The sequence below is a fragment of the Hetaerina americana genome, unplaced genomic scaffold (genome assembly GCF_022747635.1).
Source record: "Hetaerina americana unplaced genomic scaffold, ioHetAmer1.1.p SCAF_4, whole genome shotgun sequence".
Lineage (NCBI taxonomy): Eukaryota > Metazoa > Arthropoda > Insecta > Odonata > Calopterygidae > Hetaerina > Hetaerina americana.
Genome location: NW_027286985.1, coordinates 77589609 through 77616784, shown reverse-complemented (window position 1 = coordinate 77616784; position 27176 = coordinate 77589609). Strand labels below are relative to the sequence as shown.

Here is a 27176-nt window from a genome sequence, read left to right as displayed (position 1 = left end):
ATGTACCTTTCAGTATAATTTGAAAAACCAAAACATTTTGGCCTATTCACACAGCCATGATGCACTCAATGAAAAAATTATACTTACACACTTAGAATATTGCAAAAGACGATTCCTTAAGTTCCTTGACAATTCACTTACAAGAAAGAACTTAAAACCTGGAACACTCTAATATTGAGGTTTATCAAGCAAAAACTGATTTTAGTTTTTTTGGGTATACCTCAAATGCCTGTCTAGAAACTGTAGACTCACCTTAACCATTCCACATCATACTTAAGCCACATTTGGATAAATGTAAATTTGAAATGATTTTAAAATATGCATTCAAGAGGCTATACTATTCAAAGAACAATCCGCAAAAAACAGAGTATGTTTCAGCAAGATAGGATATGAGGGTGTAGAGCATACTTGCAATTTGTCAATCTAATTTGGGTAATGGCTCAAGGGAACAAATGAGTGGGAACAAGATAAAATTCTCTAGAGAGTTTAAAGACAAATATAAAATGCATAGGTCAATTTAACCCTTACATCAATAATAGCTAATTAAAAAAAATACAAAGAATAGGGAGTCAGGGGAGTATCAATAAAACTCGCATGAACATTTAAATAAGTTTAATATGTACCAGAGATCACTGGAATGATAATCAGGGGAGAACAATCTTCCGAGCATTAAATGCTTAAATCTTTAAAAACTTCCTGTGTTGAATCAGTCTTCATACACCCAGGCTTCTGCAGCTGGTTGCCACTGAACAAGTTCTTTTGGTTCAAACCAGAGATTTATTTCCTTCTGAGCAGACTCCACTGAATCTGACCCATGGATTATATTTCTGAAAAAAAAAATTGAAAACATGTTGAATGCCAAAAACATGTTTGTATCCCTTAGTTTTTAATTATTGCCAGAGATCAAACTAAAGATATCTTCCAAGAATACATTTATTTATTAAATGTAAAATAAAGAAATTATTGAGTTATATTTTCAGCATTAATTATCTATGAAAACTTAAGCCATGAAAGCAGAAGTAAGTGTTCAAATCTTTCACCATCAAGTGGATTTTCAAGCAGACATACCTTCCAACTTGAACACACAGATCTCCACGGATGGTACCAGGGTTTGAGTCCTTAGGGTCAGTGGCACCTAACATCACGCGGCCAGTTTTGACAGAATTGAGTCCTTCCCACACCTGACATGAAAAAATTTAAATTATTTCACTTCAAAATTGGTATCAGCCATTTTAATTTTAAACAATCCAGGTCAACTGTCCAAAAACTAATTAAAACAAAGGTTTGCTGATTATGACTACATATTTATCCTGAACAGTTCTCCTTTCAGTTTGCAAGCAGGGGGACCAATGCACACACACTGCATGCATTAAGTGGGCACGAGAAACAAGGTTTAAACTAGATATACTCATAATGATACTTAAACATAATAGTTTAAGCTAGAATGGTTCTTGTTATTGAAGGTATAGCATGCTTGCCTTGTCTAGCAAAATTTTTCCTAAATGAACAATTCCGCCACCCATTTCGAGTCATTTCCTCAATGTTTCTACATTTCTTTAACCTGATTTTCTTTGATTGGAATATGATTAGGTACTCTTGTGAATCATATCTCATTGCTGCACAAGCAACTAGTATCATATGAACTACTACAAAACAACTATTTTTTTGACATTTGTCAAACCCTGCATGTGAAGTGATGGCCTTGAGCAAACCTCTCTACTAAAGGAACATTTTCACAATAACTTTCTGATTCCCTTGTCACATTGGGGACTTTTACAAAATAACTCTGCCCTTTACCTCATTCTTTTAGGAAAGAGGACAATTCATTTTTTTCTAGGCAAGGTGACCATCGTGATGAAAGAAATGAATCCATTAAAATGTTGCAGGGAATCACTTCAGGCAACAATGTTGGGGTGAATCAGTCTTCAGTTTTAGACTATTTGTAGGTAAAAATGCGGTAGTCTACAGTTTCATGGTAGGTTTTGTAGGAGCACTGGACAGTCCTACATTTCTTAAAGAGAAAACCTGACACCCCCGATTATACAACTGCTCTTTAATTCCACATACTTTGTATCTCCCATCATTCCTAACCTTTGCCTATCCCTACTTTGCTTGCTTCACATCCACCCTAATAAGTCTTTACCCACCTATCCAGCATCATATGAATTCCTCCCTACCATGGCCTCACCCCTAATAATTTTTAATCAATTCTTTTTCTGCCCCCTTCAGATTTCCCAATGCCCACATATCAAAATCCTATAATCTATGCCTACCATCTTGCTGGGACAACCAAGTTTTCTAGCAATAGAAATTGTGCTCCATGGCATACTACTGTCATCAACGTTATCCAAAAACTTCTTAAGTGAAGTAAACTGCCACTCATTTTACCCTTACATTTTGCTCACCTATGTTAATGGTCAATTTATCCTTCCCCAGGAAACCACTTAACATTTGTTTTGCTTACGCTGTTCTAAATCCCATTCCTATCACTGATTTTCTAACTTTCTCAGCTATCATGGTAACCCTTAAGCTGACTGCCTAACCAATGCTTGATTAGCCAAAATTTTAACAGTTTCTATGAATTCTACTGACTTCTCCAGTTCCTCACAATCTCCTATCCTTTTCCCTGATGTCTCTCTTCAGGGTTTGGAATTTAACTCAGTATTCCTTTGTGGATCAACCCATATCTAATTACTCTTCACTAATATCAATGGTCAATCATAACAGATTTGGTAAATGCCAGGGCTTTGCAATAATGACTGACGGCACATGCAAAATAATATCACCACAAAAATAAACTTCATTCTCAACAGGAATATTTTCCAAATCGTATTCCCATTCTTCAAATAAAATCAGACCTTTCACAAAAAAGTTGGACCTAGGCCCTTATTTTCTAGAATTGGCAAAAATAAGTTTTAAGTTTTCCTACGTGAACTTCCAACCAACTGAATTATTTCAGCTAATTGCAGTTGTCTGAATAAAAGCAAATGGACGACATCCAGGTAATTGGTATGAAATAATATAAGGTTTACGATTATGCATAAAGGGTATGAAAACGAACATAGAATGAGATGAAATAAAAAAACCACCTTAGTTTTATTAATCAAGATACGAAATAACTAGAAATTGAAATAAAACATGAGTTGTTGCAGACATAAACCAGGTAAAAAGCAACAGTATATGCTTCCACCAACGATGCAGTCATGCAATTGCTTTCGCACTGACAAAGCGACCAACACGTGGATACAACCAGGTGCTGGAGATACCGCAGTGCAGATTAAAATGAGAATACACAACATAGTACTAATATCGTAAAAATCACCGAAAGCAAACTATTTACCACCTGCGGAATACAGAAACATTAACAATTATCACTTAAAGAGTTATTACTGTCTTATTCACTTAGCCGTTCTACAGAAACAATTTCAGAAGGCTCAAGGACAAAAATTCATTTTAACTTTCTTTAAAACTTCATTATTTTGGTCGCGGTTTACCTATAGTCCTCAACGATCAACCGAATCTGAGATGAAGACCATAGTATCCATCTACTAATTATAATTATGAAGGTAAAAATATATATTGCACGCAATCTAACCACAAGACAGTAGACAACGCCACACTTAAAAGGAATGAATTAATAAATAATAGGGGGCGAATGCTCGCCATACCATGGAGTAACTCCCTGGAAATTCGACACCATTATAGAAATAGACTAAATAATGAAAGTGCTTCGACTCGAATTTCCATTAACATTTCGAAATATTAAGCATCCTTTCATCATATATTACAAAAGATTCTAACACAATTCGGGAATTATTAATCCATCAACAATAGGCTTGCGTGATGAAGCGAGCACAAGGTCCTCGTGAGGTAACGTAGCGTGCCGGTAGCGTGACTTACTCAACAGCTTCCACCCGAATTTACCCCATTTCCATTTACCTCACAAATTGCAAAACTTATTTCAATGTCTGATGGGAAAAATTACACATCGGAAATGATAATGCTAACTTATGTATAATGTAACGGTGAATCTTACCTTGGTGAGACTACATATTAAGCAAAAAAATAAAAACAAAAAAAATTATTCAACCCACAGAAAAAATAAAGACAAGCGAATGGTACACCAGTGGATAGGTCTTATGGGAACATAATTAAGTTAAAGAGAACCCTTAAGACTTAGAATGAAGAATAAGCCATATGACAATTTGAAGGATGAACACTATACCATGGGTACAACTGGTCCTGAACTCATGTATTTCACGAGACCGGGAAAAAACGGACGACCGGCAAGATCAGCGTAATGCTTCCTCAAGTGTTCTTCAGAAGCCTGTACGAAAGACATAATTAATGCATGACATATCTAATACACCATTTCAAAAAAATTAATGTGACCGTGAAGAACTATAATTTCAAAACGCACAAATACAAAATATCACTTACCCACATAAATTTCATGGCTACTAGTTTAAAGCCTTTGGCCTCAAACTTTTTTATGATTTTTCCAACAAGACCTCTTTGAACTCCATCAGGCTTGACCATGATGAAAGTCCTTTCCCGTGCTTGAGCCATGGCTGGTGAGAACAACGAAAAGATACTGAGGATAGTGCAAACAACCATGCAACCTCTGGCACGTGTCTTCACGGAAAGGAAAGATCGCGGACGTCAGACCGGAAAAGAGCCGAGTGAAGCAACTGTAATAAAGAAAATAAAATTAGTCTCGATAAATATAAGTATGTTGAAAAGAAAAGTACCTTTATAAGACATTAAAAATATTTTAATTCTATTGCTATAGAAATTCAAATATTCTTCAATTTACATTAAAAATTTAACGCAATATCGATGACGCCATCAACTCTACACCAGCGGTACAGCGCAAAGGACGGAAGAGGAAAGAAATAGGAAATACCTGGAAGCCGGGAGAAAGCGCCGGAAATTGCTGCCTCTGATGGCAGAAGTTGCAAACTAAGATGGTCACCGTTTTGCCCGCAAATATTAAATTACGGTGCACGTAACTTGTACCAGTAAATTCCAGCTTCTTGACATCCAAGTGTTTTCAAAGTCTCCTTCAATCTCAAAACCCACAATGAATGGTAAACACTGTCAATCTACCCAGTTTATGACTCCATTGCTCTAGTCATCCACCTATCAGACCATTCAGTTCAAATATCCAATTTACAGCAAACCGTTTTCATATTCTTGTCCAAGTAAATGGAAGCGTTTGTTCAATCAGATTACCCTAAAAAGTTTAAATATCGCCCTTAATTAGTAATGAACGTTGGATACGTATTCTTGAAATTGCATCACTTGATGACACATTGTGTACAATTTACTATATGTAAGCTTCCCACAGCAATGTTACAATGAAATGAGGGTATATTTTTTCTAGAATCAAGTGCAGCTGAAGTCAATTCACCCCTTTCTTCACATATATTTAGGTTGTAGAAATGGATAAAGTGAATTATTGCTAGTGAAAATAAAACAAGTGGCTGCAAATTATGCTTTAAAAGGTTGCACATTTTACCACCAGCTTGTAATATTATATTTTATGCAAATCAAAATAATAACCCAAGTAAAAAAAAAAAAAAAATATATATATATATATATATATATATATATATATATATATATATATATATATATATATATATATATATATATATACAAACGTGTGTGTGTTCATTCACATGGACACAGACAGGATAGGAACACACTTAAAGGACAAATACTGGAGAGGTGGGGAAGGTGAAATCGAGCAGATCACAAGTGAAAAAATGTTTACTTGTCCCGGATTTGAACCGCAGATCTTTTGACTTGCCGGGCCGATGCTGTAACCACTTGAGCTATCGAGGAAACATAATTTACATTGAAATCTGCTGAGGGCTTGTGCAACCAAGTGCCCTGATTCTTAGGCCAGGAGATGGCATTGGGGAGCTGTTTCACACACCAAAGGAGAAATGGACAGACTTCCTGACAAGAGAAAAGGACAGTAGGAAACCAATTTTACAACATCATAACAGATAAGAACAGTGCGTTATGTGGCACTCATAGCCAGAAGAGGGAGACAAGCCAGATTAGCTTAATACACATTCAAAAACGAAAAACCCACCATATGGCAAACATATATACATTCACATGGATACAGGCAAAAGGAAAATGGATTAGACTTTGGAAGGAAAGTGGGGATTACTGGAGTGATAGTTATAGAGTAATAAACAGCATAGGGGATGAAAGCCAGTGAGGGGTTGCCATAATATTGAATAAAAAGTTAGGAAGAAGTATAGTCAACATAGAGAAAGCAACAGGTAAAATATTACTAGAAGAGATAAAAGCAGAACCGACAAACTTGGTCATTGTTCAGGTGCACATGACACCAAGTAATCATAAGGAGGAAGAAGTCGATTAGGTATACGATCAGTTACAGGATATGCTTGTGAGTGTTTCTGCAGGGAAACATTTGAGAGTGATGGAGGATTGGAATACAGCGAAGGAAGAGATGGTGATAAGGTGGAGGACTACGGTTAGGTACAAGGAATGACTGTGGGGAGAAAGTGATTGAATTCTGCAGGAGAAAGGGTTAGTCATCACCAACACTTGCTTTAGACACCAAAAAAGGCATAGGTATAAATAGATCAGTTAGCTTATACAATGGTTGGGTACATATTAGGAACAGTGTGGTCAATTCGCACTGTTTCCAGGGAGTGAACTCTGATCACAATTTAGTACTCATGAAGTTTAGCATCTGATTCAAAAAGATAAGGCAGAGGTAGGTCAGTAAATAGAATTTGAAAGCATTAACTAACTAAAATAACAAGAAAGGGATATTAGCCAGCTGTAGAGAAAATCATGAGTGAGTGAAAAAAGCTGAGTACGATTAAGGAAAAATGGAAACGACAAAAAAGAACCATAAGACTGCTGATAGGAAAAGGTCAAAGAAACCATGGTTCAGAGATAAGATGATCCCAAAGATAGGTGTGAGAAGGGAATGGAAGAATATGAACACGGAGTAAGGCAGAATGAAGTATAAATGGTTAAATAATAAATTGAGATGGGTAACACAGAGCAAAAGATGAGTGGTGGAAGATGTAGCGCAAGGACATAGAGAGTTTGCAAAGGAACGGTAAAATTGGTGTGCTATACAAGAAGGTTAAAACACTATTGGGAAGCAAGAACAGATGATCTGTGAGAACAATAAGAGATAAGTTGGCTATGATGACAGCTGAAACAGAAAAAATCCAAGAGTGATGGAAGGAATATAAGAACTGTATAGTAAAGAACTTTGGCCAACAAGGTTTGACATGGAAAGAGAATATGATGTAGATGAAGATAGCTTAGTTCCAGGCACACTCAACGATGAGATAGTGGGTTAAGGGAAATGAAGTCAAATAAGGCCGTAAGAGTAGACCACAATCCCACGGAATTACTAAAAGTTTTAGGAAAATGTGATAGGGAGAGACTAAATGGACTGATTCATAGTACCTATGAAGAAGGAATCTGGCCAGAAAACTTTGAGAGACCAGTGTTAGTACCTCTTCCGAAAAAGGTAAAGAAATCTTGTGAGAACTACAGAACAATAACTCTGATTTTCCATGCATCTTAAGTGGTTCTCAGGATCATCAACAAAAGGATGGAGAGCAGGGCAAACGATTACTTAAGGGATAATCAGTTTGGATTTAAGATCGGGAGAAGCACACGCAATGTCATTACAGTAATGAGCTAGCATACTAGTATGAGCAAACATACAGTAATGTGCAACATATATTACAATTAGGATGTATTTACTTGTTTTTTAGATTTCAATAAGGCATTTGGTAGGGTAACTTGGGTAGAATTAATGACTTCTTTGCAAAAAAAACCATAGATTGGAGGAATAGGAGACATCCGCAACCTGTACACATCTAAGACTGCTCAGATGCAAGTTGGAAGGGGGATTCCAGAAGGACAGTCTTAGGAAGAGGTGTAAGGCAGGGTTGTCCATCATTACCAGTGCTGTTCAGCGTAACTAACAGAGAGTCAAATAGATAACAATAATGATGTATTTGACTGTTTCAAAAATTTAGAAAAGGAATTTGAAGGGTTAATTGGGTATAATGAGAATACAATGCAGAAAATGGGAATAGATTTGGGGGATCCACAACCTGCACGTTTCAGACTCCTTAGATGGGAGTGGTGGATGGAGAGTCCGAATGCACAGAGTTAAGGTGTAAGCTGGATTATCCATATCAACAGTGTTGTTCAAAGTACATGTAAAGGAAATGATTAAGGAGGCATGGGAAGAAATGGAAATAGGAATAAAAGTCAGCGGGGAATTCATAAAATCAATTAAGTTTGCTGATGATCAAGCTCTAATTTGTCAGTCAGCCAAGGGGGTTACAAGCATTGCTGAGTGAATTGCAAATTCAGCGCGATAGATATTGTATGAGAATCAATATCAATAAAACTAAGGTTATGCGGTTTTACAGAAAGAGAAAAGCTAACCTTCATATTAAAATAGGATGGCAAAAACTAGAGCAGGTGAAACACTAAGTTTCTCGGAGATGTTTTAACCCAACATGGTGAAAGTAGTAGGGACGTCAGGAGAAGAATTTTTCTAGGAAAAGAAGATTTCACAAGAAGGATGAAGTTGATGAAATGGACGTTGAGAAAGGATGTTAAGAAACGACTTGTCAAAACTCTGTAACAAGAGCGTAGTTATGCACACCGTGAAAACTTGGCCTCTGAAGCATAAGGATAGATGTAGATTATAGGCTTTTGAAATGTGGGGTGGAGAAGGTGAAATGGTCCGAAAGGAAAACAAATGAGGAAGTACTAGGTATGGTAGGCAAGGTGAGGGGTTTGTTGGGAGAAATCCTAAGGAGGCAGGAAAAATGGATGAAAAGCATATTGATCAGCAGTGGGATGCTGAAGACTGCGATTAGTGTTAGGCAAACAAGGGAAGGGTAGGAATAGAATAGGGATGTTGGATGGGATGAAGTACACAGAGATGATTTCCAAAAGCCACTTTAACAGTTCAATAACAGAGTAATACATAAATATATACACAAACCCTCTGCCCCAAAGTTTACCATTTAAATCAAATGTGCCCGATGATGGCCTGACAGGAAAAAACACTAGTATGAAAATTGGTGATTAATGGAATTTTACAGTTATTTCTTCCACTTACATTATTTCTGCCTTCTCTGACTGGAGCCTAAAAAATGTCATTTTGCTAAATCAGTCGTATGAGTTAGTGACCATAGATACTTCTGCAGCAGGCATGACCTGTTTCAAGTAATTATGCCTGTACGAGTGTGAATAGTCGTGTCAATGTATGCATTCAGGAGGGGACTCTCAAAAATTTAGAACATCTTAAATGAAGCTTGTTTTTGTATTCCAAAAGAAAATTGACAATGTCACAAACTAAAAGAAAATGATGCTTCATTGATATTGCTGATAAAGTTTGGGCTTCACATACAGGTAGAACATATTTCTTTAAGAAAGAAGTTCTCCAAATTGTAGTTTGTAATACCACATCCCATAAAATTGCTCAAATATTTATTTCACCACATTCTGTTTCTTAATAAAGCAAGCTATTAGAAAGTGAGTATTGGCTTCAATTTCATGGACTTTATCATTTGCATGGTCTAATTTACTGAATATGAGATAACATCATCCATTGCTGTGCTAACAGGGTTAAACTGAAGATCTCATTAGCTTTCCCAAATTTCTCGACTTATTAGCTCATCGTGTTTAGAGGAGCCCTCTTACCAGTTTCTAAAAAAATTAAATAATTTTGAAATTAAAATATATTTTAAGGATATTAACTTGGTCACTTAAAGATTTTTCCTACACATATTGAAAAAATAGCAATACTGTTGTTTTCCATTTGGAAATGACTCAGAGCAAAGAAATTTAACACTATGAGAAATCAGGACATTTCATTATGGGGAAATGATGAAGATAAATCAGGGGTAAATAAATAATAACTGTTAAAAATTCAAAATGAAAATGCCAACCTTTTTTTCAAGTTGTCTTTAATTGCAGGAAGTTTCATTCATCTCAAAGTTTGTAAAAATGCAGCAGAAAAAGATAATGATAGCCATAAATATGAAGAATCCAGGGATATTCATTTGTAGGTAAATATGTTTACTACCTCCATTATTAATAAAAATACTGTAATTGAGTCCTCATCCATATGTTATTTCAGTTGAGCACTAACATAAGTACATAATTAATCGAACCTTACAATATGCAGTTACTTTCTCGGATCATTTTGATGGCAGAACTTTGTGCTAAGATCATGCTTCAGCAGTGTATAGCAACATTTCAAGTTTCAGAATTTACCGAAGGATGTCTCATTAGACAGGGTAGAACCATATCAAAAAGGATATCATATTAAACACATAGTAAAGAGAAAAAATTAATACTTCTATATATACAAACATTCAACAAATTATTGGAATGGATGAAATACACAGGCATTGAAGACATTTTCCATTGCTTATTTATTGTGTTATTCTGGAGATACAACATTATTAATCTCTGTTGCGCAATGAGACTTCCTTTCAAAAACAAGAATGAATTTTCAAGAAAATGGAAACTGTGTTTGTCGATGGAGGTATTACTGCAGAAATTAAATCACTGTTTTGTTTTGGCATATTTTCTGAAAAACTTATTTTTATTTTCTTTCTCAATTTCCAGACATTCATTTCAAAATATTTGAAGAGCTGAACTCAAATCAGCAGCATTAAAAAATCACCAACAATTGAATATCAAGTCATTGATAAACAGACAACAACGAAGCCATCACTTCTAATAACTGCCAAAATGAGAAAGCCTGAAATGAAAAAAAAAATTATTACATTCAATGACATGGAAAATACAACAATAATAATTCTCTTAATGCAGCTACAGTAATCCAAATAGTCACCAATTCAATTAAAAGTAAATTACCATGGAGTGAATCTTAATTTGAAATTCTAAGTAGTAATACAAAGAAATAGTAGAAGGTAAATATTTTTACATGAGGTTCACAATTAAGAAGCTGAAAATAGAGCCTTAATTATTAAATTCTAATTTTGTTTCATTTCATTAGGCCTAAACAAATCCTTTTCCACTTGTAATGCCTGCCGCTCATACAGTACAGGAATCAAATTAGTGAAACTTATACTATACACATTAAGCTAACAATATAGAACAAATTTTTTCCACAGTAAATGACAAAGAAAAATCATATGATCACAATGCACTGTCTTTGCAAATTGTTTAAGTTGTAATGGTAATATATCGTCAATTGCTTGGCTTTACCACATAGAAAACTTTTTTATTTACTACCTTGGTTTCAATATGGTATAACATCATCAGGTAAAAATACAGGTCAAACACTATAAATATCTCAGGACAGAGAGGAAGAGGAGAGAGGAAAGCATGGATTAGTTGAAGTAGGAAGAGGTGGAGGATTGGTAATGTTGATAAATTAGCAGGCTGGGAGGAGGGATTAATACAATGTTGAAAAAAGTTTGCTTGGCATCGGGTTAGTTAGCAGAGGAGTGGGGGAATGGGCAATGTAAACGGGGAGATTGGCACTGGGTAATTAGTCGGGTGATCAAGTAGCAGGCTGGGAGGGGTTACTACATAGTTGAAAAGGTTTGCTTGGTGTCAGTTTAGTTGGCAAATGGGTAAGGAAAACACAATAATAGGGAACGTGAAGGGTAAAGAAAATTGTTGGTCAAAACATCTTCTCTGTAATCCATGTGCTGAAGGATTTCTAATTATAAATAAATGAAAGGACTAACTTTGTAGTTCCACATGAAAACGATTTATTCACACGACCCGGGTTTCGAAGTAAAACTTCATCATCAGGTGAGCTCTCTACATTTGAAGCCCTTCTTATATATACAGCCAGGGCGGGGGTGGGGTCGAGATAATCAGGAAGGTTTGGGAGGGGTAAAGTCAGGATTGGTTTGCGTGCCGGAGGGGAGGGCAGTTTGGCGTTTATATAAGAAGGGCTGCAAATGTAGAGAGCTCACCTGATGATGAAGTTTTACTTCGAAACCCGGGTCGTGTGAATAAATCGTTTTCGTGTGGAACTACAAGTTAGTCCTTTCATTTATTTATAATGAATCGGTTCCATAAAGTTACGCCAGAAACCATTAATTGATTTCTAATTACTCCAGTGCATCGAGGCGGTGGTATTTCTTTATTAATATCATCAATTATAATGTCATTTAAGTTTATCCATGGAAAAATAAACATAATTAATTGTGTTCTAATGGTCGGGTACCATATTTAGCATTAATATATATGATGACATTTTGAAAATATAGATGACATTGATGCTATAGATGCAAAAATATAGATAGCATTTTGAAGTAAATGGTACCTCTATATAACAAGTTTTTATTTTATTTGGAATGAGAACATATGTATTTTCCACCTTTAACACTTAGCACAAAAAGAACCAACGCTATTTATTGTAATCTTTGAGGAAAACTTGAAAATATTTAATAAATGTCAAAATATAGGTATACATATCAAAATATGCTAAATCCAGATGTAATTAACCTCAAATGACCCCAAACATTTATGAACTAGAAGGTTATGCATGGATTACAAGGAAAAATTCTTAGTACCTTGATTACAAACACTGCTTTAAAAACCTACCTGTACAGTAAAGCAGTTCCTTTAGAGGATCCAATGGTTAAGTAACCACCATGTGGTGAAAAGTCCACACAAAGAGGATTACTCATTCTGGGGGTTCTTCCGGGAAAGTTTATAAACACTGTCCGGCTAGGCATATGGAACTGAAAAAACAGGAGGATAATCTATTTCACCTCTATACGTTCACTCAATCTGCATAATACAAGAAATTTGCTACAAGTGTGGACCCTGAGTAGATGGCTCTTCACATTCTTAGTTTATTTTGTAAGATAAGTAGGACTAATCTCAAGCTATTCAGTGTGTACCAATATCGGGCTTTTATACTTAATTCATTCATTCAAAATAATCACTGATACATTGCTAATTCATCTACCATGAAACAAGAGCTGTTACATGTAAAAAAAATAGAGAACTGAAGCTCACCACAGTGTAATTTAACAGAGTACAAGAGTCCTGTAAAAGTGGAGTAATACTAAAAAACAGGACTGAAATAGGTTTTTAATAAATTAAAAAAAAATTCAAATTATATTCAACTTCAACAAATGAAACATATACATCCACAAGAAGGAATGAAATATGATTATGGTGCAAGATGACAACAGCAGTCTAGTTAAGGATTAATATGATACATTGGAGTTGCTTTGCTACAATTACATTTTACAGTGTTAACTCAAAAGAGTAATTTATTATTGTCAGTGTTCCAACACAACATAACAACATTAATGTAGATTTTTCCTTTGAAGAACTAAATTTTGCTGGGCACTAAACACCCAATTAAAAATAATCATTTCTCAATGTTTTTACTTTTGCACAGTCAGACATTCAAAATGGTAATTTGGTCTTAAACAAAATGGCTGTCTGGTTTACCCTATTTTGGGATTTTGTACATTAAGTCCTATGCTACACTACATGTTAAAAGTCTATCCCTACAAATAAGGGGAAATAGGGAAATATAAAACGTGTATGCATACATCATAATCACTGAGTCTAAGATACCAGTAATTTTTGACCATGCAATTGCTATATCCTTCATTAATACCAAAGCAGCATGTGAGCTTCATTGGGGTAAGATGAAGGAATACAAAAGACAACTCATTAAATATTACTAAGTATCACATTCAAGCTTATATGGCAAGTAACAGATTGTAAAAAGTGAAATTTATGAATTTTTCTCAAGATAATCACCTAGATCACCCTTTATGTACACAAAATTACTGAAGTGTGTCATGACTACTAAAATCCCTCGGATATTGCAAATTTTATGACTGCAAGTATTCAAAGTGAAGATAATGGAAGTTATTTGATGCACCCATAGAAAATCACCCATGCTATGCATTACTTCGTTATCATATACATGGCATGAAAGACAATCATTATTAACTCACAACAAAACATTTATAACACATGGATTTCCTTACCAATCGTGCAGCATGAGCTTTTTCAGATGATGAGAGGAAAAGGAGTTCGGAAGAGGGATCAAATTTGAGAGAAGTAATTGGGGTGACGAGGTTGGAAATTGTACAAATGGGTGTGGGCCTCGATGGTCCATTAATGGCTGGTTTAAATGCTTCATCCCGATCATACAAATTGACATTCCCCGAGGGGCAACCACAAGCAATGAACCGGCCAGATGGAGCGACAGCCAATGCAGATCCTCCAAAGGAACCCTCGTCAACGAAGCGATGAACACAGGAGTGGGATGCCATACTCCACACCCAAACCTCACCAGCCGCTGTTCAAGAGATTGCAAGCTTTGTTAAAGAAGTGCATGAATAAGTTACCATTCAACTGATAAAACAGAAAAAAAGGCACAAAAGTATTGTGATATCACCATCATAACAAAGGGTGTATACCTCACTGGAGATCTACACTCAAAAAATAACTGTTTACCACCACTACTCTGTTGCATGTAAACACAGATCAATACTTACAAAATTAAAGAGGACACACAAATTGAAAAGCATTCACGTGATAATGCAATCTTTTAAAAAGAATCAAGGGCAAAAGAAAAATCTGCAGTTACAAAAATAAGATGAAGTAGAATTATAGCAACCAAAAATTCATCACAAAATAATGTCTGGTAAGTCACCACAAGAACTGCCATAACTGATCACACGAATGACTTTTGAATTAAAATTACATATTATTATTCATATTTCTAAAATGGAGAACACTAGAAGCAACAACATTCAAATAACATGCACTTGCACAATCACTCCATACTTTTTCGTAATTTTAATGTTTCATAGATCTCCACTCATTTCAGTCCACTTAGCCATTTATAAAATCAGATTGAAGTAAGAGGAGAAATTCCTCCTATTCTCAGCACACACACCACACTTCCCATATGTGCAAAATATATTACACGGAACCAACCAAATCCTAATTTTGAAATGATCATTCAGCACAACTATTATCTTAACATGCAGTTTTTCCTTGTAAGAGATTTTAACAAGAGGACAAAATGATAAGCATGAAATTTTCAACACTATACCAATGAAAACACTATATTTAATTTGGAAACATTCTTAATTCTGCACTATATTGGTTCAACTTTAGTTGTACTTTCACACACGCAAACCTATATTTGGTGAATTAGTCATTATTACAACACAATACTTTTAAGCACTTGAAAGAACCCAAATACCTAGGGAAGACTAATTTTTGTGACTGTTTTTAAGCATGTGCCTATGAACATAGATGTGTAGACTTAGACATGGGCTGATTCTGATAATTTTATTTTTGTTTATTGTCAAACACATTTACATCCCATCTGCCCAATAACAGCATCATCCAGCTAAATATAGCTATTACTTTCACCAGGGAGGTGCGAGGTTTGAACCAAGAGAAAAATTGAAAATTCACTACTAAGTGAATTAAAACAGGACACTTCAAAGAAAAGGAAGCGCCCCAGAAAAATAAAATGGCAACATGTTGCAATGGAGTCACATTGAGAAAGCAGATCTGACTATCTGTTACAGAGAAATCAGCTGAGAGAATTGGTACAAAGATAATGATACAAACAGTCAAGGGTGTTTGAATGTTACCTGAATTACAGAATGGGCAAATACTCAAAATCATGTACTAGTAAAATAATAAACCAAACACTGCAATATGGGCCGTTCAAACTACTTTCATGCACGAGATCAAAACTCTGAGGAGTTTTGCACACATCCACAAAGAGTATTCAAGAAACAAAATCAAATGAACAAACAAAAGCTGAAATAATCAACTAATGTGTTCCTGCTTGAGATGGTTAGGCTAGTTTTCCGATTTTTACTAATTTATTTTTACCTCCATAAGTGTAGAGATGTAATCCATCTGAGGAGAAACTCATACAATTTACATCCCCTGTCATTTGAAGAGTAGTGATCCATTCCTTTGTTCTCGCTGAGAAAATATGTACTGCACCCCATCTCCCTGCTAATGCAATGTGGTCGCCATCTGGTGATATTTCAAAATTCTGAAAGAGATGAGAAAAGTCAAAAATAATTGTGAAGTTAAGCATATAGGTGTTTAAAGCAAGGTTTTTCTTAACACATTGTGCATAAAAAAAAGAATAATTGATCAATAGATTCAAGTTTTCCTCATTTCAGCACATTATTAAACACAAAAATGGCAACAAACGATGGAAAACTCTCCCAAGGTATGTCCCAAAAATACAGACATTTCTAAAATTTATATTTCTATTCAATGAAAAATAATACTTCATTGAAGGGTTTTGAGTTTCAATTTCAATGAAAATTTCTATACTTTACGTTTGTCTTAAATTGATTTAATTTTTCAATGCAATTCCATATTCAAATCTTATTTATTTAATGACTTGTGACATGAGTGGTGCTTGCAGAGGCAAATGGATATGCACTGCCAATGATAATATTTTACAGAATAGTACCCCAAGTTTCTTGTTTCACAATTTCATATCAGAGAGCATTACCTACTGCAATTTATTCATGATATAAACATCAGAATTATAAAATACTTGGTAAATATGAGGCATAGTACTTAAAATTGAACCCATGACTATGAATATAAAACTATCATTTATTCAGTAAACATAAAAATAAATAATGCACACCTGCTGTTATTCAATGGCAGGGAACAATCATTTTTAACCATGGCCACTGATTGCAAGAATATGTTTTCGTTTTTTCACCGGCCATCAACTTGGATCTTCATGCAGAAGGCACTACTTCACTCTTCCCTAATGCTTACGTGGCATCAGAACAGCACTGGTCTCAACCGGTGGCACTTGCCAATGCCATCCCCTGACGATTTAATGGAATTACTTCAGATGCCCTTTTAGGATGCTGTTCGAAGAATAGCACCAGGCGACTTAGGACGGTTAAAGAATAACCCCCTTGGGGTGAAAATTTGAAATTTAACTTGTGAATGCAAACAGAGTGAAAGAGTACATCCCAACAGTAGACTATTAGTCCTTTTCCATCACTTTCAATTCTGACTATCAGTTAATATGAAAAGTAAAACTACAGCATCTATTAGAGTTACACATAGATACTGATTTAAGAGGCTTTTGCGGCATTTTCTTCTATTCATTTTCAACAAGTAATGTTACAAGTTCCAAGAAAATGTGGGCGATGCCACAGCAGTAACTTTTGACAGTCATCTGCTAATATGCATTAAAATGCAACAATTTCAGACTGAGAAAATCATCCCTGTCAAGTTTTACACTGAAATTGTTGCATTGCAACCTTACAATGCTTACTAAAAAAATAGTTAAGTTAAAGAGTCAAATTTTAAAAATCATTATTCGACTACAGTAAATTTATCAAAAATATACTTATATTACAACCGTCACAAATGATGTTCAATGAATACTGAATACTATTTAAGAAATATTTACCTAACTATTTATATCAAGAATTTTTCTAAGACTGGAGTTTATCAAAAGTAAAAAAGTAATTTAATAAAATTCCAAAAATTACACTGTGGATAATGGACATTGTACTGTATCAAGAATTAAGATAAACCAGGGGTGATGCATTACCAAAAATTTCATAGTTATTAATAAACCTGATAAGATACAAATATATGTTGTGTAACTGATGTAATTAGGAGGAAAAATAAGTAAAATGAGCTATAAAAATGAAATTCCCTAGACAGTACACAGAAACATCCCTGATAATAGAAGCATGTAATGGAATAGAGAAAAAGGAGCCTAAGTCCTGCCAGCCAAAGAAAATCCTAGGCTTGATAAAAGACGGAAGGATCCTCACATGAGAGAGACCAATTGTTCATAAAGGTCACAGCTCCTTGACCAACAAGTTGAAGTCAAGCAAAGATATGGCACTTCATGGATATAGTTTACCTTCATTAATACCAAAGGAACACAAGAAGTTCCCTTTGGGGTAAGATGAAGGAGAAAATATTTTTGAGAAATAAATGACAGTGTTGAGCTATTCCATTCAGCAAAGCAGCCCTGTATTGTTCATACACTAACAACTGAATTTACCAGTTCTATGAATGAAAACAATGAATTACCACAGGTAAAAAATATTAACTAATTAGGGATGCTGGGCATAAGGAATCTAAACTATTGTAATTGCAGTCCCTCACCACCAAATAATTAAAATAAAACATTTAATAATTCAAGGCAGTCTGGTATCAAGGAGTGCTCATTGAAGACAAAGTTGTTACTCTATACCCCATTCATATGCTATATTTTATAACACTTACTTTGCAGCAAATTACAGAAGCAATACAAATTGTGAGGATTTTTGCTTCAGATAGATGTTACAAAAAATAATTACACAGTTTCAGTCAAATTATTTATAACTTTTCAAGCTGAAAATACTGTAACTGATATGAAAATATTACATGAAATGAGGTACACAAGACCAGTAATCATTACACTTAGCATTTCTTGTTCACCGCAATCAAAACTGTATCAAGAAGGAAACAGAATTAAACACTAATCCATAGGCTTCCACGACATATATTTGGTGAATTCATACTGCTTCCGGGAATTACTGTTGTGTAGGTGAGTCGATGGGCAACTGTTTTGCCCCCAGTCCTGAAGGCATCTTCAGGTCAAAGTGATTTGCGTTGCAATTTGGCTGCTATATATAGGAGACGCTGACAGGCTGGGAGCTCTCTGATTGGATCTTTCTTGGCGGCCAATGGGAATCAACTTTTTCCATTTGGGAACCAGGGTGTAGCTGTCCTCACGGTTGAAATTGTTTGGATTCTTCATTATTTACACCATGTATGTTCAGAACCCAGACACGCGGTCAAGTTCATTCAAGCAAGAGTAGGGCATTATTTCCTGAGACTGATAAGAGAAGTAGTTGCCAAGAAATAGCCAATCGGAGAGCTCCTGGCCTGCCAGCGTCTCCTATATATAGCAACCAAATTGCAACGCAAATCACTTCCACCTGAAGATGCCTCCAGGACTAGGGTCGAAACAGTTGTCCATCAACTCACCTACGCAATGTTAATTCCCGGAAGCAGCATGAATTCAGAATTATACGCTACAATATTTTGAAGCATAGAGATGTAAGCTTCAAATGGTCAACTGCTTAAACACTATTTACAGTTCAAATACTCATTCAAATGATATACATGTTAAAGTTGGTAATTTTCTACAGACTATTTTAAGTAACTTTTACCTTAAAATAAAGTACGTGGAAATTTACAAACTCCTTTAATATGGAAGCCTGGTATAAAATCATATTTATTCATTTGACATTACTCCTTTTCCAGACATTTAGCTTTCAAATATGACATTACATACTTCTCTTTCTATGCAGTCTATTTTAAAGGAAAATGATTCCACTACATAAGAAAGCAGTATGCATGGTCTTTCTTCCAAACATTTATGATCATAATTCAAACTAATTCAGAAAGCCACTTGAAAAAAATTACTGCATAATTCCCTTACAAATCTGGCTCTTTCAATGCACATTGTTTGGCACAAAATGTACATGTTAGTTACGTATCAGTACAGGCTTAGTACCAGACTTTCTTAAATTATTTGGGAAAAAGTCAACTCAGAATAAAACATCATAAACCATTAAAATAGGGAACACTTACAGAACTTCTATGGGATGCTTACCTTCGCATTGGTGGTTCCGAGTGCTCGATTAATGTGTATTTTTGTGGTCCGCCCTCCGACTAAATCATAGGAATATAAGTGGGAATGACTCTTTGAACCCACCAAGAGTTCCATACCATCAGTTGAGAATCTAGCACAATGGACTGGGAACCTCTCAAACTGAATTGAGGAAAGCTTGGCATTATTACGGCCATCCACCTGAAAAACAAGGAGAAAGATGGGTCAGCATACATTTATTATTAATGTGGCCAGAGGGAAGTGGAAGGAACCTTTGGGGAAAGATGCCTTTGATAATTTGTCAAATTTCAAAAGCTTCTGTGAATGATATCTCCAACTTCACACAAAACAATGCTAATATATTGCTCATCAATTAAGTACCTCAAAATTGCTGTATGCAAAAATTGCTATCACATAAAAAACCAACTCTTGAGTTGACAACATTCAAACAAGGAAACTACCCTTGAAGTAATCTTCTAAACAACGCCACCAAATGCAATATACGCAGCAAAACATACACTAACGACTGTAGGTGACACATACTATGTAATTCAAAAAGACCTGGACTGATGTATTCCTATACAAAATGTCGTCATAATTGTCATGGTGTGAGAGAATTTTATCATTCATGTAGAGAGAAAATGAGCCAAGGCAGAATCACCGAAAGACATCATTAACACTCACAAAGTTCACATCTTGTACAATATTTGTACAAAAAGAATCGGTATAATTATTTCCTGATGTGTACATGAAGTGCTGAATTCTGACCATCAGTTGAGTGCGTGCATGATCGCAGATCATATTGGCATTCATAAGAAAACAGTGCACACCATTATCACTGAAAATATGGCGCTGCAAAAGATCTGCACTAAACACACCCTGAAGGTCTTGACAGACGACCTAGAGTAAGTTGTGTCTGTCGGTGAAGACCTTCTGCAACAACATTGTGAAGATTTCCCAACCCCCTTACAATCCTGGCTTGGCAACAGCAGATTATTTCCTATTCCCAAAAGTGAAACCCTCCCCCACAGGAGGCCACCTTGGCTTCTTAACAGCCATCAAAGAAGGTTGCAAGCAAACCCTAAAGGACCTTCCAGAATATGCCTACCATGGAGCGCTCAAGTCATGGAAAAGCTGCTGGCAAGAGTGTCTGAACACTCAATGGATATTCTTAGAAGAATTTGAGGCATTGTAGCAATTTCAAACATTAATCTATTTTTTCAAATATTTGCCTGATACTTTTTTGAAAAAACCAGTAACAGCAATGCTTTGCCATTAAACTTAGTTATTAACTGAAGAGATATTCATTTTCATGGATAAAAATGTAGCATTCTACAGGAAGAGAATCTTTCCTTTGCTCAAGATACCAGTTTGGCCTGGTTTTAGGCTCCATATAATTATTATACATTCATTTTCAAAAATTTTCGGTGAATTTACAGAATGAACTCTTTTTATTTTCACTTAACACTTTAGATAATTCAAGACTTTCATGAGAATAGTTACTGTAGATGGTATGGAAACAATTTACAAAGATAAAACATCAACCATATGTATTTTTTCTTTAAAATGTCTATTTTCTACATTTTAGTGCTTTTAAGGGGCAAATGGTCAAATTAAAAATAATCACACACAAATCTGTAATATGAATGCATTAATACTGAAATAAATTTTTCAGAAAAAAGAAGCATAATTAGGGAGCATTAAAACAAAAAATTTATAGGAAATAAAACTTATGAAATAAAACTCAAAAAGTTCTTGCTACCCCTTATGGTGTACAACTTATTCCCTACTTCTTTATTATTATGTCCCAAATTTTCCAAGTTTTTAAAACAAAAATTATCTTAACCCACACATTTAATTTAAAATTTAACTTTAAATCACCACGAATGCACTACTACTAAGTATTAGTGCCATAAATAATGTAAATATATCAAATTATTATAGAGTATTTTCACAGCATTACAAGTGAAGATCAAAATCCATTCAAATTTGTTGAAATATTTAGAGAAACAAATACTTCGTAGTGCCTTTAAGAAATATACAATTAAAGATTTTCTCCTGATTAAAAAGTTAACTACTCTTTTCCAATTAATGGTCATTTGTACCTGATGTATCAAAAACCCAGGTAATTTTACACACAATCCAACCATTCTATTCGCAGAATTCCCTTCACAATGACAGGTTATCCAGGTATACCAAGTAGGTAGTAGCCCTGCCACAGGTTTACTCTAAGGGAAATTTTTTAACAGTTTTCCTACAGGAGTCAACTCAAATAATGTGAGCCATTATTACAAATGCAGGAGGGACATTATGAAGGAGAATTGTCATTTCAGGATGCAAGAAAAGCAAAAGAAGGCTCATTGCAAAACATTTACATATCAGTAATTAAGTAAAATTGGGGAATACCTGATGAAATATTTTTAAAAAGACCTAACTTCCTAGTTCTACTTTTTTATGCAAATAAATCATTTCAGTCAAAATTATATTTATCATGGAGATACGCCAATACAAATTTTTACAGTTAATTGAGTAAAAGCCATGATGATTTTGTGACTATCCAGCCAATACACCAGGGCCTGATAGACATTTAAAAAATAAAATTGATTTTTCACACCACTGCAGAGGATGATAAGTACTTGATAATTAAGGTAAGTACTGAAGTAGAGGAGAGGCATTCATGCTGCATCAAAATAAATACACATCTCCACATTTTTTTAAATACAATGAATTTGAAAAATTGCATGGCTTTGCATAGGTCCTTAATGTAATTCCTTGATTTATTACTTGTCTTTAACTGTTAAATTAAAATAGAATTTTCTAACAATAAATTAGGAAAAAATAGTACCAGATGCTATATTATATGAAATGAATAACACATGAAACACATCCAAGACTGAGATTATACATTTTTAACCATGTTTAATATTTAGCCAAAGTAACTTTTTAAAGATTCACATTCACTTCACTGTCCATTGATGATACCTTGTATACCACTCACTTATCATTTTTGCTCATTTTAGAGCTATGCCTCATGAATACACAAAAACAAATGTTTTTATAGGCTATAAAAATGAATAGCTTATCAGACGGGGCAACAAGATGAACCCACCTCCAATATGGATGCAACCCCGGCAACACCTGCCACAGCCGCCACACTTGAGGTAGGGTGAAATTGAACATTTGTTATAAGTGGCCCTTCAAAATGTGTAGCCCGGTTGAGGGCATTGACCTTTCTGAAGCGAAGTACACCAGACGGAATGGAGCCACCCCTCGATCCATAATGCACTGTTGCTCTTTTACCCGTGAGAAGGTCTCCACAGTGCTACACAGGACAAAAAGATGCACTATTAAACACAGAAAACCAGGAACACCACTGCTTCAGGGAATGTGTCTTAAGAGCTGTTTATATTTATTACCAACGAAATGATTGTATTTAGCCCAGGAATTAGGTGTTTTTTCATCTAAAGACTTCATTTGACACAAAAAAATATCCATTCAGTAAGTTTGATGGCTAAGCAGGCATGCTTATGAAAACTTAGGTGTAGGGCTATTACCAAAATTTGATACACAATTGCAGATGACAAAATATGATTGTTCACAAACTAGCATGGATTTTAGTTGGGAGAGGAATACTTTGGATTAGGCAAATTTTGCATCTGAAGTCAATGCAATCAAACTGAATGAAGTTAACATGTGATACTGTAAGGGACTTAAATTGCATTTTCTGCTACATCAATGTATTTAGAATGGTGTGGCTCAGGAGGATGTTGCCATTTTAAAAGAGACCTAGATGGACCTTAGGATAGCTGTGACAGCTAAAGAAAAGTAGGAAATGGTGAGGCAACGATTGCTTTCAGCAAGGTTGGCAGTGATATCAGGAAACAAGCTAGACCATTAATTATCATTCTTTAAGGTGCAAAGTCAAATAGACAAGTATACAGGAATGTCTTACCCACAGACAATGCACATAAGTATGAAAACTTTGTTTTAAATGCACCAGCATCTTTATGAAGATGTAACACATCAGTGACCAGATTATATTGAAAGCCCGAGGAAATGATTACATTGCTCTAGTAAATGCAATTGGTACAACATGGGGACAAAATTCATTAGTCACTGTTAGGACTCCAGTATGCTTCAAACAGAAACCAAAATGCCCCAGGTACACCAAGTCCCTACTGTTATCCCATTTTATGGTCGATCAAAATGCCTTTCCATTGAAAGGTGAATTTATCTCATAATTGATATGACTGAAATTCAATAATGTTACCAATAGACCAATGGCAAGATGTGCATCAGGTTATTGATGCTGGCGAGGTGGTCAAATAAAAAGAAATACTGATCTAAGGTTTACAGTCAAAAACATAATATGTCAGCCTTTCAGTAAAATATGAGCCACAGCTAAAACTTTACCCGCAATAAGTCTCCATCATCATCGGAGTTGGCAGACTGCTCATCATCAGAGTCTTCTGAATCTGATGTAGCTACACAACGTGAGGGTTGATCTCTCGAACTTTGATTTAATCGTGCCCAGAGTAAGCTGTTTCCAGACACCCCGACACTCCCCCTGCTGAACAGAGCATGACACAAATTAACTGCAATCCTCAAATAGGAACTTAAATCAATTCAAAACAATATCATGATGAGTTTGTTTTTAAAATTTATCTAAAATTAATGAGGGGTATATATTAAAATGTACACCATAATTATTTTTCACATACCATAAAACAGGCAAATTACTAGTTACATTGTAAATGCACATTATGTAAGTGGTGAAAGTTTCACATATTGGACCAGCATTTTGTCAGATGAAAAGCTGAAACATATTCAGTTCTCCTACAACTGCTTCTGATGATGATAAATACCTTGCATTAAGATGTTTCTTCATATCAGGAAACAGTCACATGGGGTTAGGATAGGACTAGTGGGAGAATGATGAAAACTATTCAAATTGATTTTTATGAGAGAATTTGAGATTGCAAAAAGGGATTCACAGAACCAACCACACACTAGCAGGCCTATGAGCAATTCCTTGGTTAACAAATGTGTGCGATGCAAATGAAAATGTCAATATTTCTGCTAACGATCTCGACATTATTCCATGATCTTATCCAAGATTGGTGGCAGAGGTGTTACTAATCGCTATTATAAGAGCAGTGTCTTGTGCATTGGGTTCACCTTCCTTTGAATTTGATCTCTTGCAACATTTTAAACCATCTTCTACTTGTTCCATGAGGAAGAAGAGATAAACTATAAATTCCTGCAGAATAACATAGGCCTTTGCAAATGAATTCTTTTAGCAGATGCAAAATTTCAACACAGCAAGCATATCACCTGCATGACTGCTGTAGGCAAACTGAACATGCTTCCGCTTATAATGCCTGGCACAATACAAGAATGAATTCAATTTAATGAAAACTAGTATAAGATAGCCAGCAAGCAGATGAATTTGGATTCCAGGTTTTACAGGATTTCTTTTTATTTTTAGGTTTTGTAATCTCACTACCTCATATCTGCAAGGTAATCCATTGGACACGTAAATGCACAAGTCCAAATATTTCATCATTTTCACCCGTAGCATACAGATTCGTGGGCTGATACTAACTTCATCTTTCTTCTACAAAATTGACGACTCATTGAAATAAAAAGATCTTACCTTAATGGGAGTTGCAGACTCTTTTACACATTTTGATTAATATTAATCTTGATGAGTGCCATTAATCTCGTGATGAGTGCCAACTAGTATTTTTTATCACTAGCAGTCAGGGAACACAAATACATGACGACTTAAGAAGTTTCTATTAGTATTTTTAGTCATCTTATGATATCATTGAAAAAATATACACACAGATTCCGATTATGAGGGAGTAGTGGGCCAAGTTCAGGTTACTATCTAAGGTTTAGGAAAACCAAAAATTATCCATTCATCAAAAGCCAACATAAATAGACCATGCACATTCGTCAAATATGTTAATACCATGCTGTAATATGAAAGTAGCCAAATTACGCTTATAGTTGGAATTAACTTTTTCATGACTAAAAATAATGAACTTGCAACAATAAGCAAACCTGTTTGGTATGTCATCATCATCGTGCCACGCCGGTTGTAACGCTTTCCTGTCGCTCACCGATCGGCAAGTTTTATCTTCTGATGTTGTCATTACATCCATGGCACCTTCAAACTCTCCAATTCCCAATTCATATCCTTCATCCAGGCCAGAATCAAGGTCTTCAACATCTTTTGGATCAAACTGCCGATTAAAATCATTTCGGCGGCTAAATAATGACGATTCACCAAACACGAGCTTTTCGAGCCTTAAAAAAATAAATATCATTATTACAAAAACGTGGTGCAGCAATGTGAAATTTTTCATCTATAAATACCTACATACACTAGTGATGTTATAATGCGTGAGTAGACCTATCTCTGTTCGTTTATAACTAAGTAACACATTTTATGCATGAAAACTATACAGCCACCATACGGAACCAAAGAATAACATTTCAAAACAACGAATTTCTCAACCGTAACCCGAAATTACGGAAGTAGAATGTGAATTCATAACAAATGATAATGAAAAGAACCATCTCCATTGAAATTCCAGGAGCTATATCCTTTTAAAAAACCAAGAACAATATTACTAAGCCAAACCACCACTCCGCCTATTACGCAAAAACCTTGAGACGGAACTGTGATTTGTAACCGACATACAAATACTTTAAAAAAATCACAGGCATACATTTTATTGGATAGGTTACTCACCGAACTTCTTCTTCACTCATGGTCTTCAACCTTTTGCTAGAATGTGAACTTCGGGCTTTCGATTTAGAAGGAAAAACGTTTTGATCAGACTCATCACTGTTCTTCCTTTTTCTGCCACTGTCCAAAACATCCTCCATTGTCCGTTTTCACGAGCACCACCAGCCTTTACCGTTCTTACCAATTATATTTATCACGCTGAACTATCTATCACATAAACATATAGACGAAATTGTTTCCAAATTCAACCATACTCTTCGCGATTCTGACCGACCTGGCTCTTCCCGGGCAGAACGGAGACTATCATGGCCGCCATGCGAATGTAGCGACTGGGACGGAAGTAAATGTAACTTTAACAAAATTATATTAATAACTGAAATATTCGTTGATAAACTCTTTTTAAACGTTTTAGATTGTAATTATTTTTAGTAATGACGGGTACCACTGGAAAAGGAAAAAAAGTTAATTCTCAAGTACAAGGCTACATCGAGAGACCGTTAGCCCTGTCGTCTATAGGTGAATTTTAAAACTACACAGCATTGCACTTTTCCTGTTTATCATATATTGTAGTATATATTACTTTCATACAGCGAGAGAAGCAGATCAGAGTTGAAACTGAGTCTTGGTGGTACGAATACTTGTTTACTCAAGCTTGAACTAAGTCTTCATAATTGTGTAATTTGCTTGGGGTAAATTGTAGAATGTGGC

At 35.2% G+C, this 27176-nt stretch overlaps 2 protein-coding genes across 3 annotated transcripts; both read right to left on the bottom strand.

The window, feature by feature from the left end:
• Nucleotides 1-597: 597 nt before the first annotated feature.
• Nucleotides 598-4907, bottom strand: awd (nucleoside diphosphate kinase). Its single transcript, XM_071590388.1, has 5 exons — nucleotides 4817-4907; nucleotides 4441-4691; nucleotides 4226-4327; nucleotides 1069-1181; nucleotides 598-827 (listed from the first exon to the last, which is right to left on the bottom strand). The coding sequence occupies exons 2-5, from the start codon at nucleotides 4615-4617 to the stop codon at nucleotides 707-709; spliced, it is 513 nt and encodes a 170-aa protein (XP_071446489.1). The 5' UTR covers nucleotides 4618-4691; nucleotides 4817-4907; the 3' UTR covers nucleotides 598-706.
• A 5119-nt stretch (nucleotides 4908-10026) lies between these two features.
• wcd (U3 small nucleolar RNA-associated protein 18 homolog wicked) lies at nucleotides 10027-26797 on the bottom strand. Of its 2 annotated transcripts, none has more exons than XM_071590427.1 (9): nucleotides 26472-26797; nucleotides 25778-26023; nucleotides 24122-24278; nucleotides 22818-23030; nucleotides 19712-19909; nucleotides 15931-16099; nucleotides 14055-14368; nucleotides 12640-12779; nucleotides 10027-10813 (listed from the first exon to the last, which is right to left on the bottom strand). In XM_071590427.1, the coding sequence occupies exons 1-9, from the start codon at nucleotides 26606-26608 to the stop codon at nucleotides 10789-10791; spliced, it is 1599 nt and encodes a 532-aa protein (XP_071446528.1). In that variant the 5' UTR covers nucleotides 26609-26797; the 3' UTR covers nucleotides 10027-10788. The 2 variants fall into 2 exon arrangements, with proteins under 2 accessions (XP_071446528.1, XP_071446530.1); XM_071590429.1 differs by having other exon boundaries at nucleotides 24122-24275.
• Between the last annotated feature and the right edge of the window lie 379 nt (nucleotides 26798-27176).

Coding starts and splice junctions, on each gene's coding strand:
- awd (XM_071590388.1), bottom strand. CDS start 4,617: ATGGTTGTTTGCACTATCCTCAGTATCTTTTCGTTGTTCTCACCAGCC. Junction 4,328..4,440: donor TAGCCATGAAATTTATGTGG/GTAAGTGATATT, acceptor TCTTTCGTACAG/GCTTCTGAAGAACACTTGAG. Junction 1,182..4,225: donor CAGGACCAGTTGTACCCATG/GTATAGTGTTCA, acceptor TTTTCATGTCAG/GTGTGGGAAGGACTCAATTC.
- wcd (XM_071590427.1), bottom strand. CDS start 26,608: ATGGAGGATGTTTTGGACAGTGGCAGAAAAAGGAAGAACAGTGATGAG. Junction 26,024..26,471: donor ATGAGTGAAGAAGAAGTTCG/GTGAGTAACCTA, acceptor TATTTTTTTAAG/GCTCGAAAAGCTCGTGTTTG. Junction 12,780..14,054: donor AAGCTCATGCTGCACGATTG/GTAAGGAAATCC, acceptor CTGTTTTTTCAG/TTCCATATGCCTAGCCGGAC.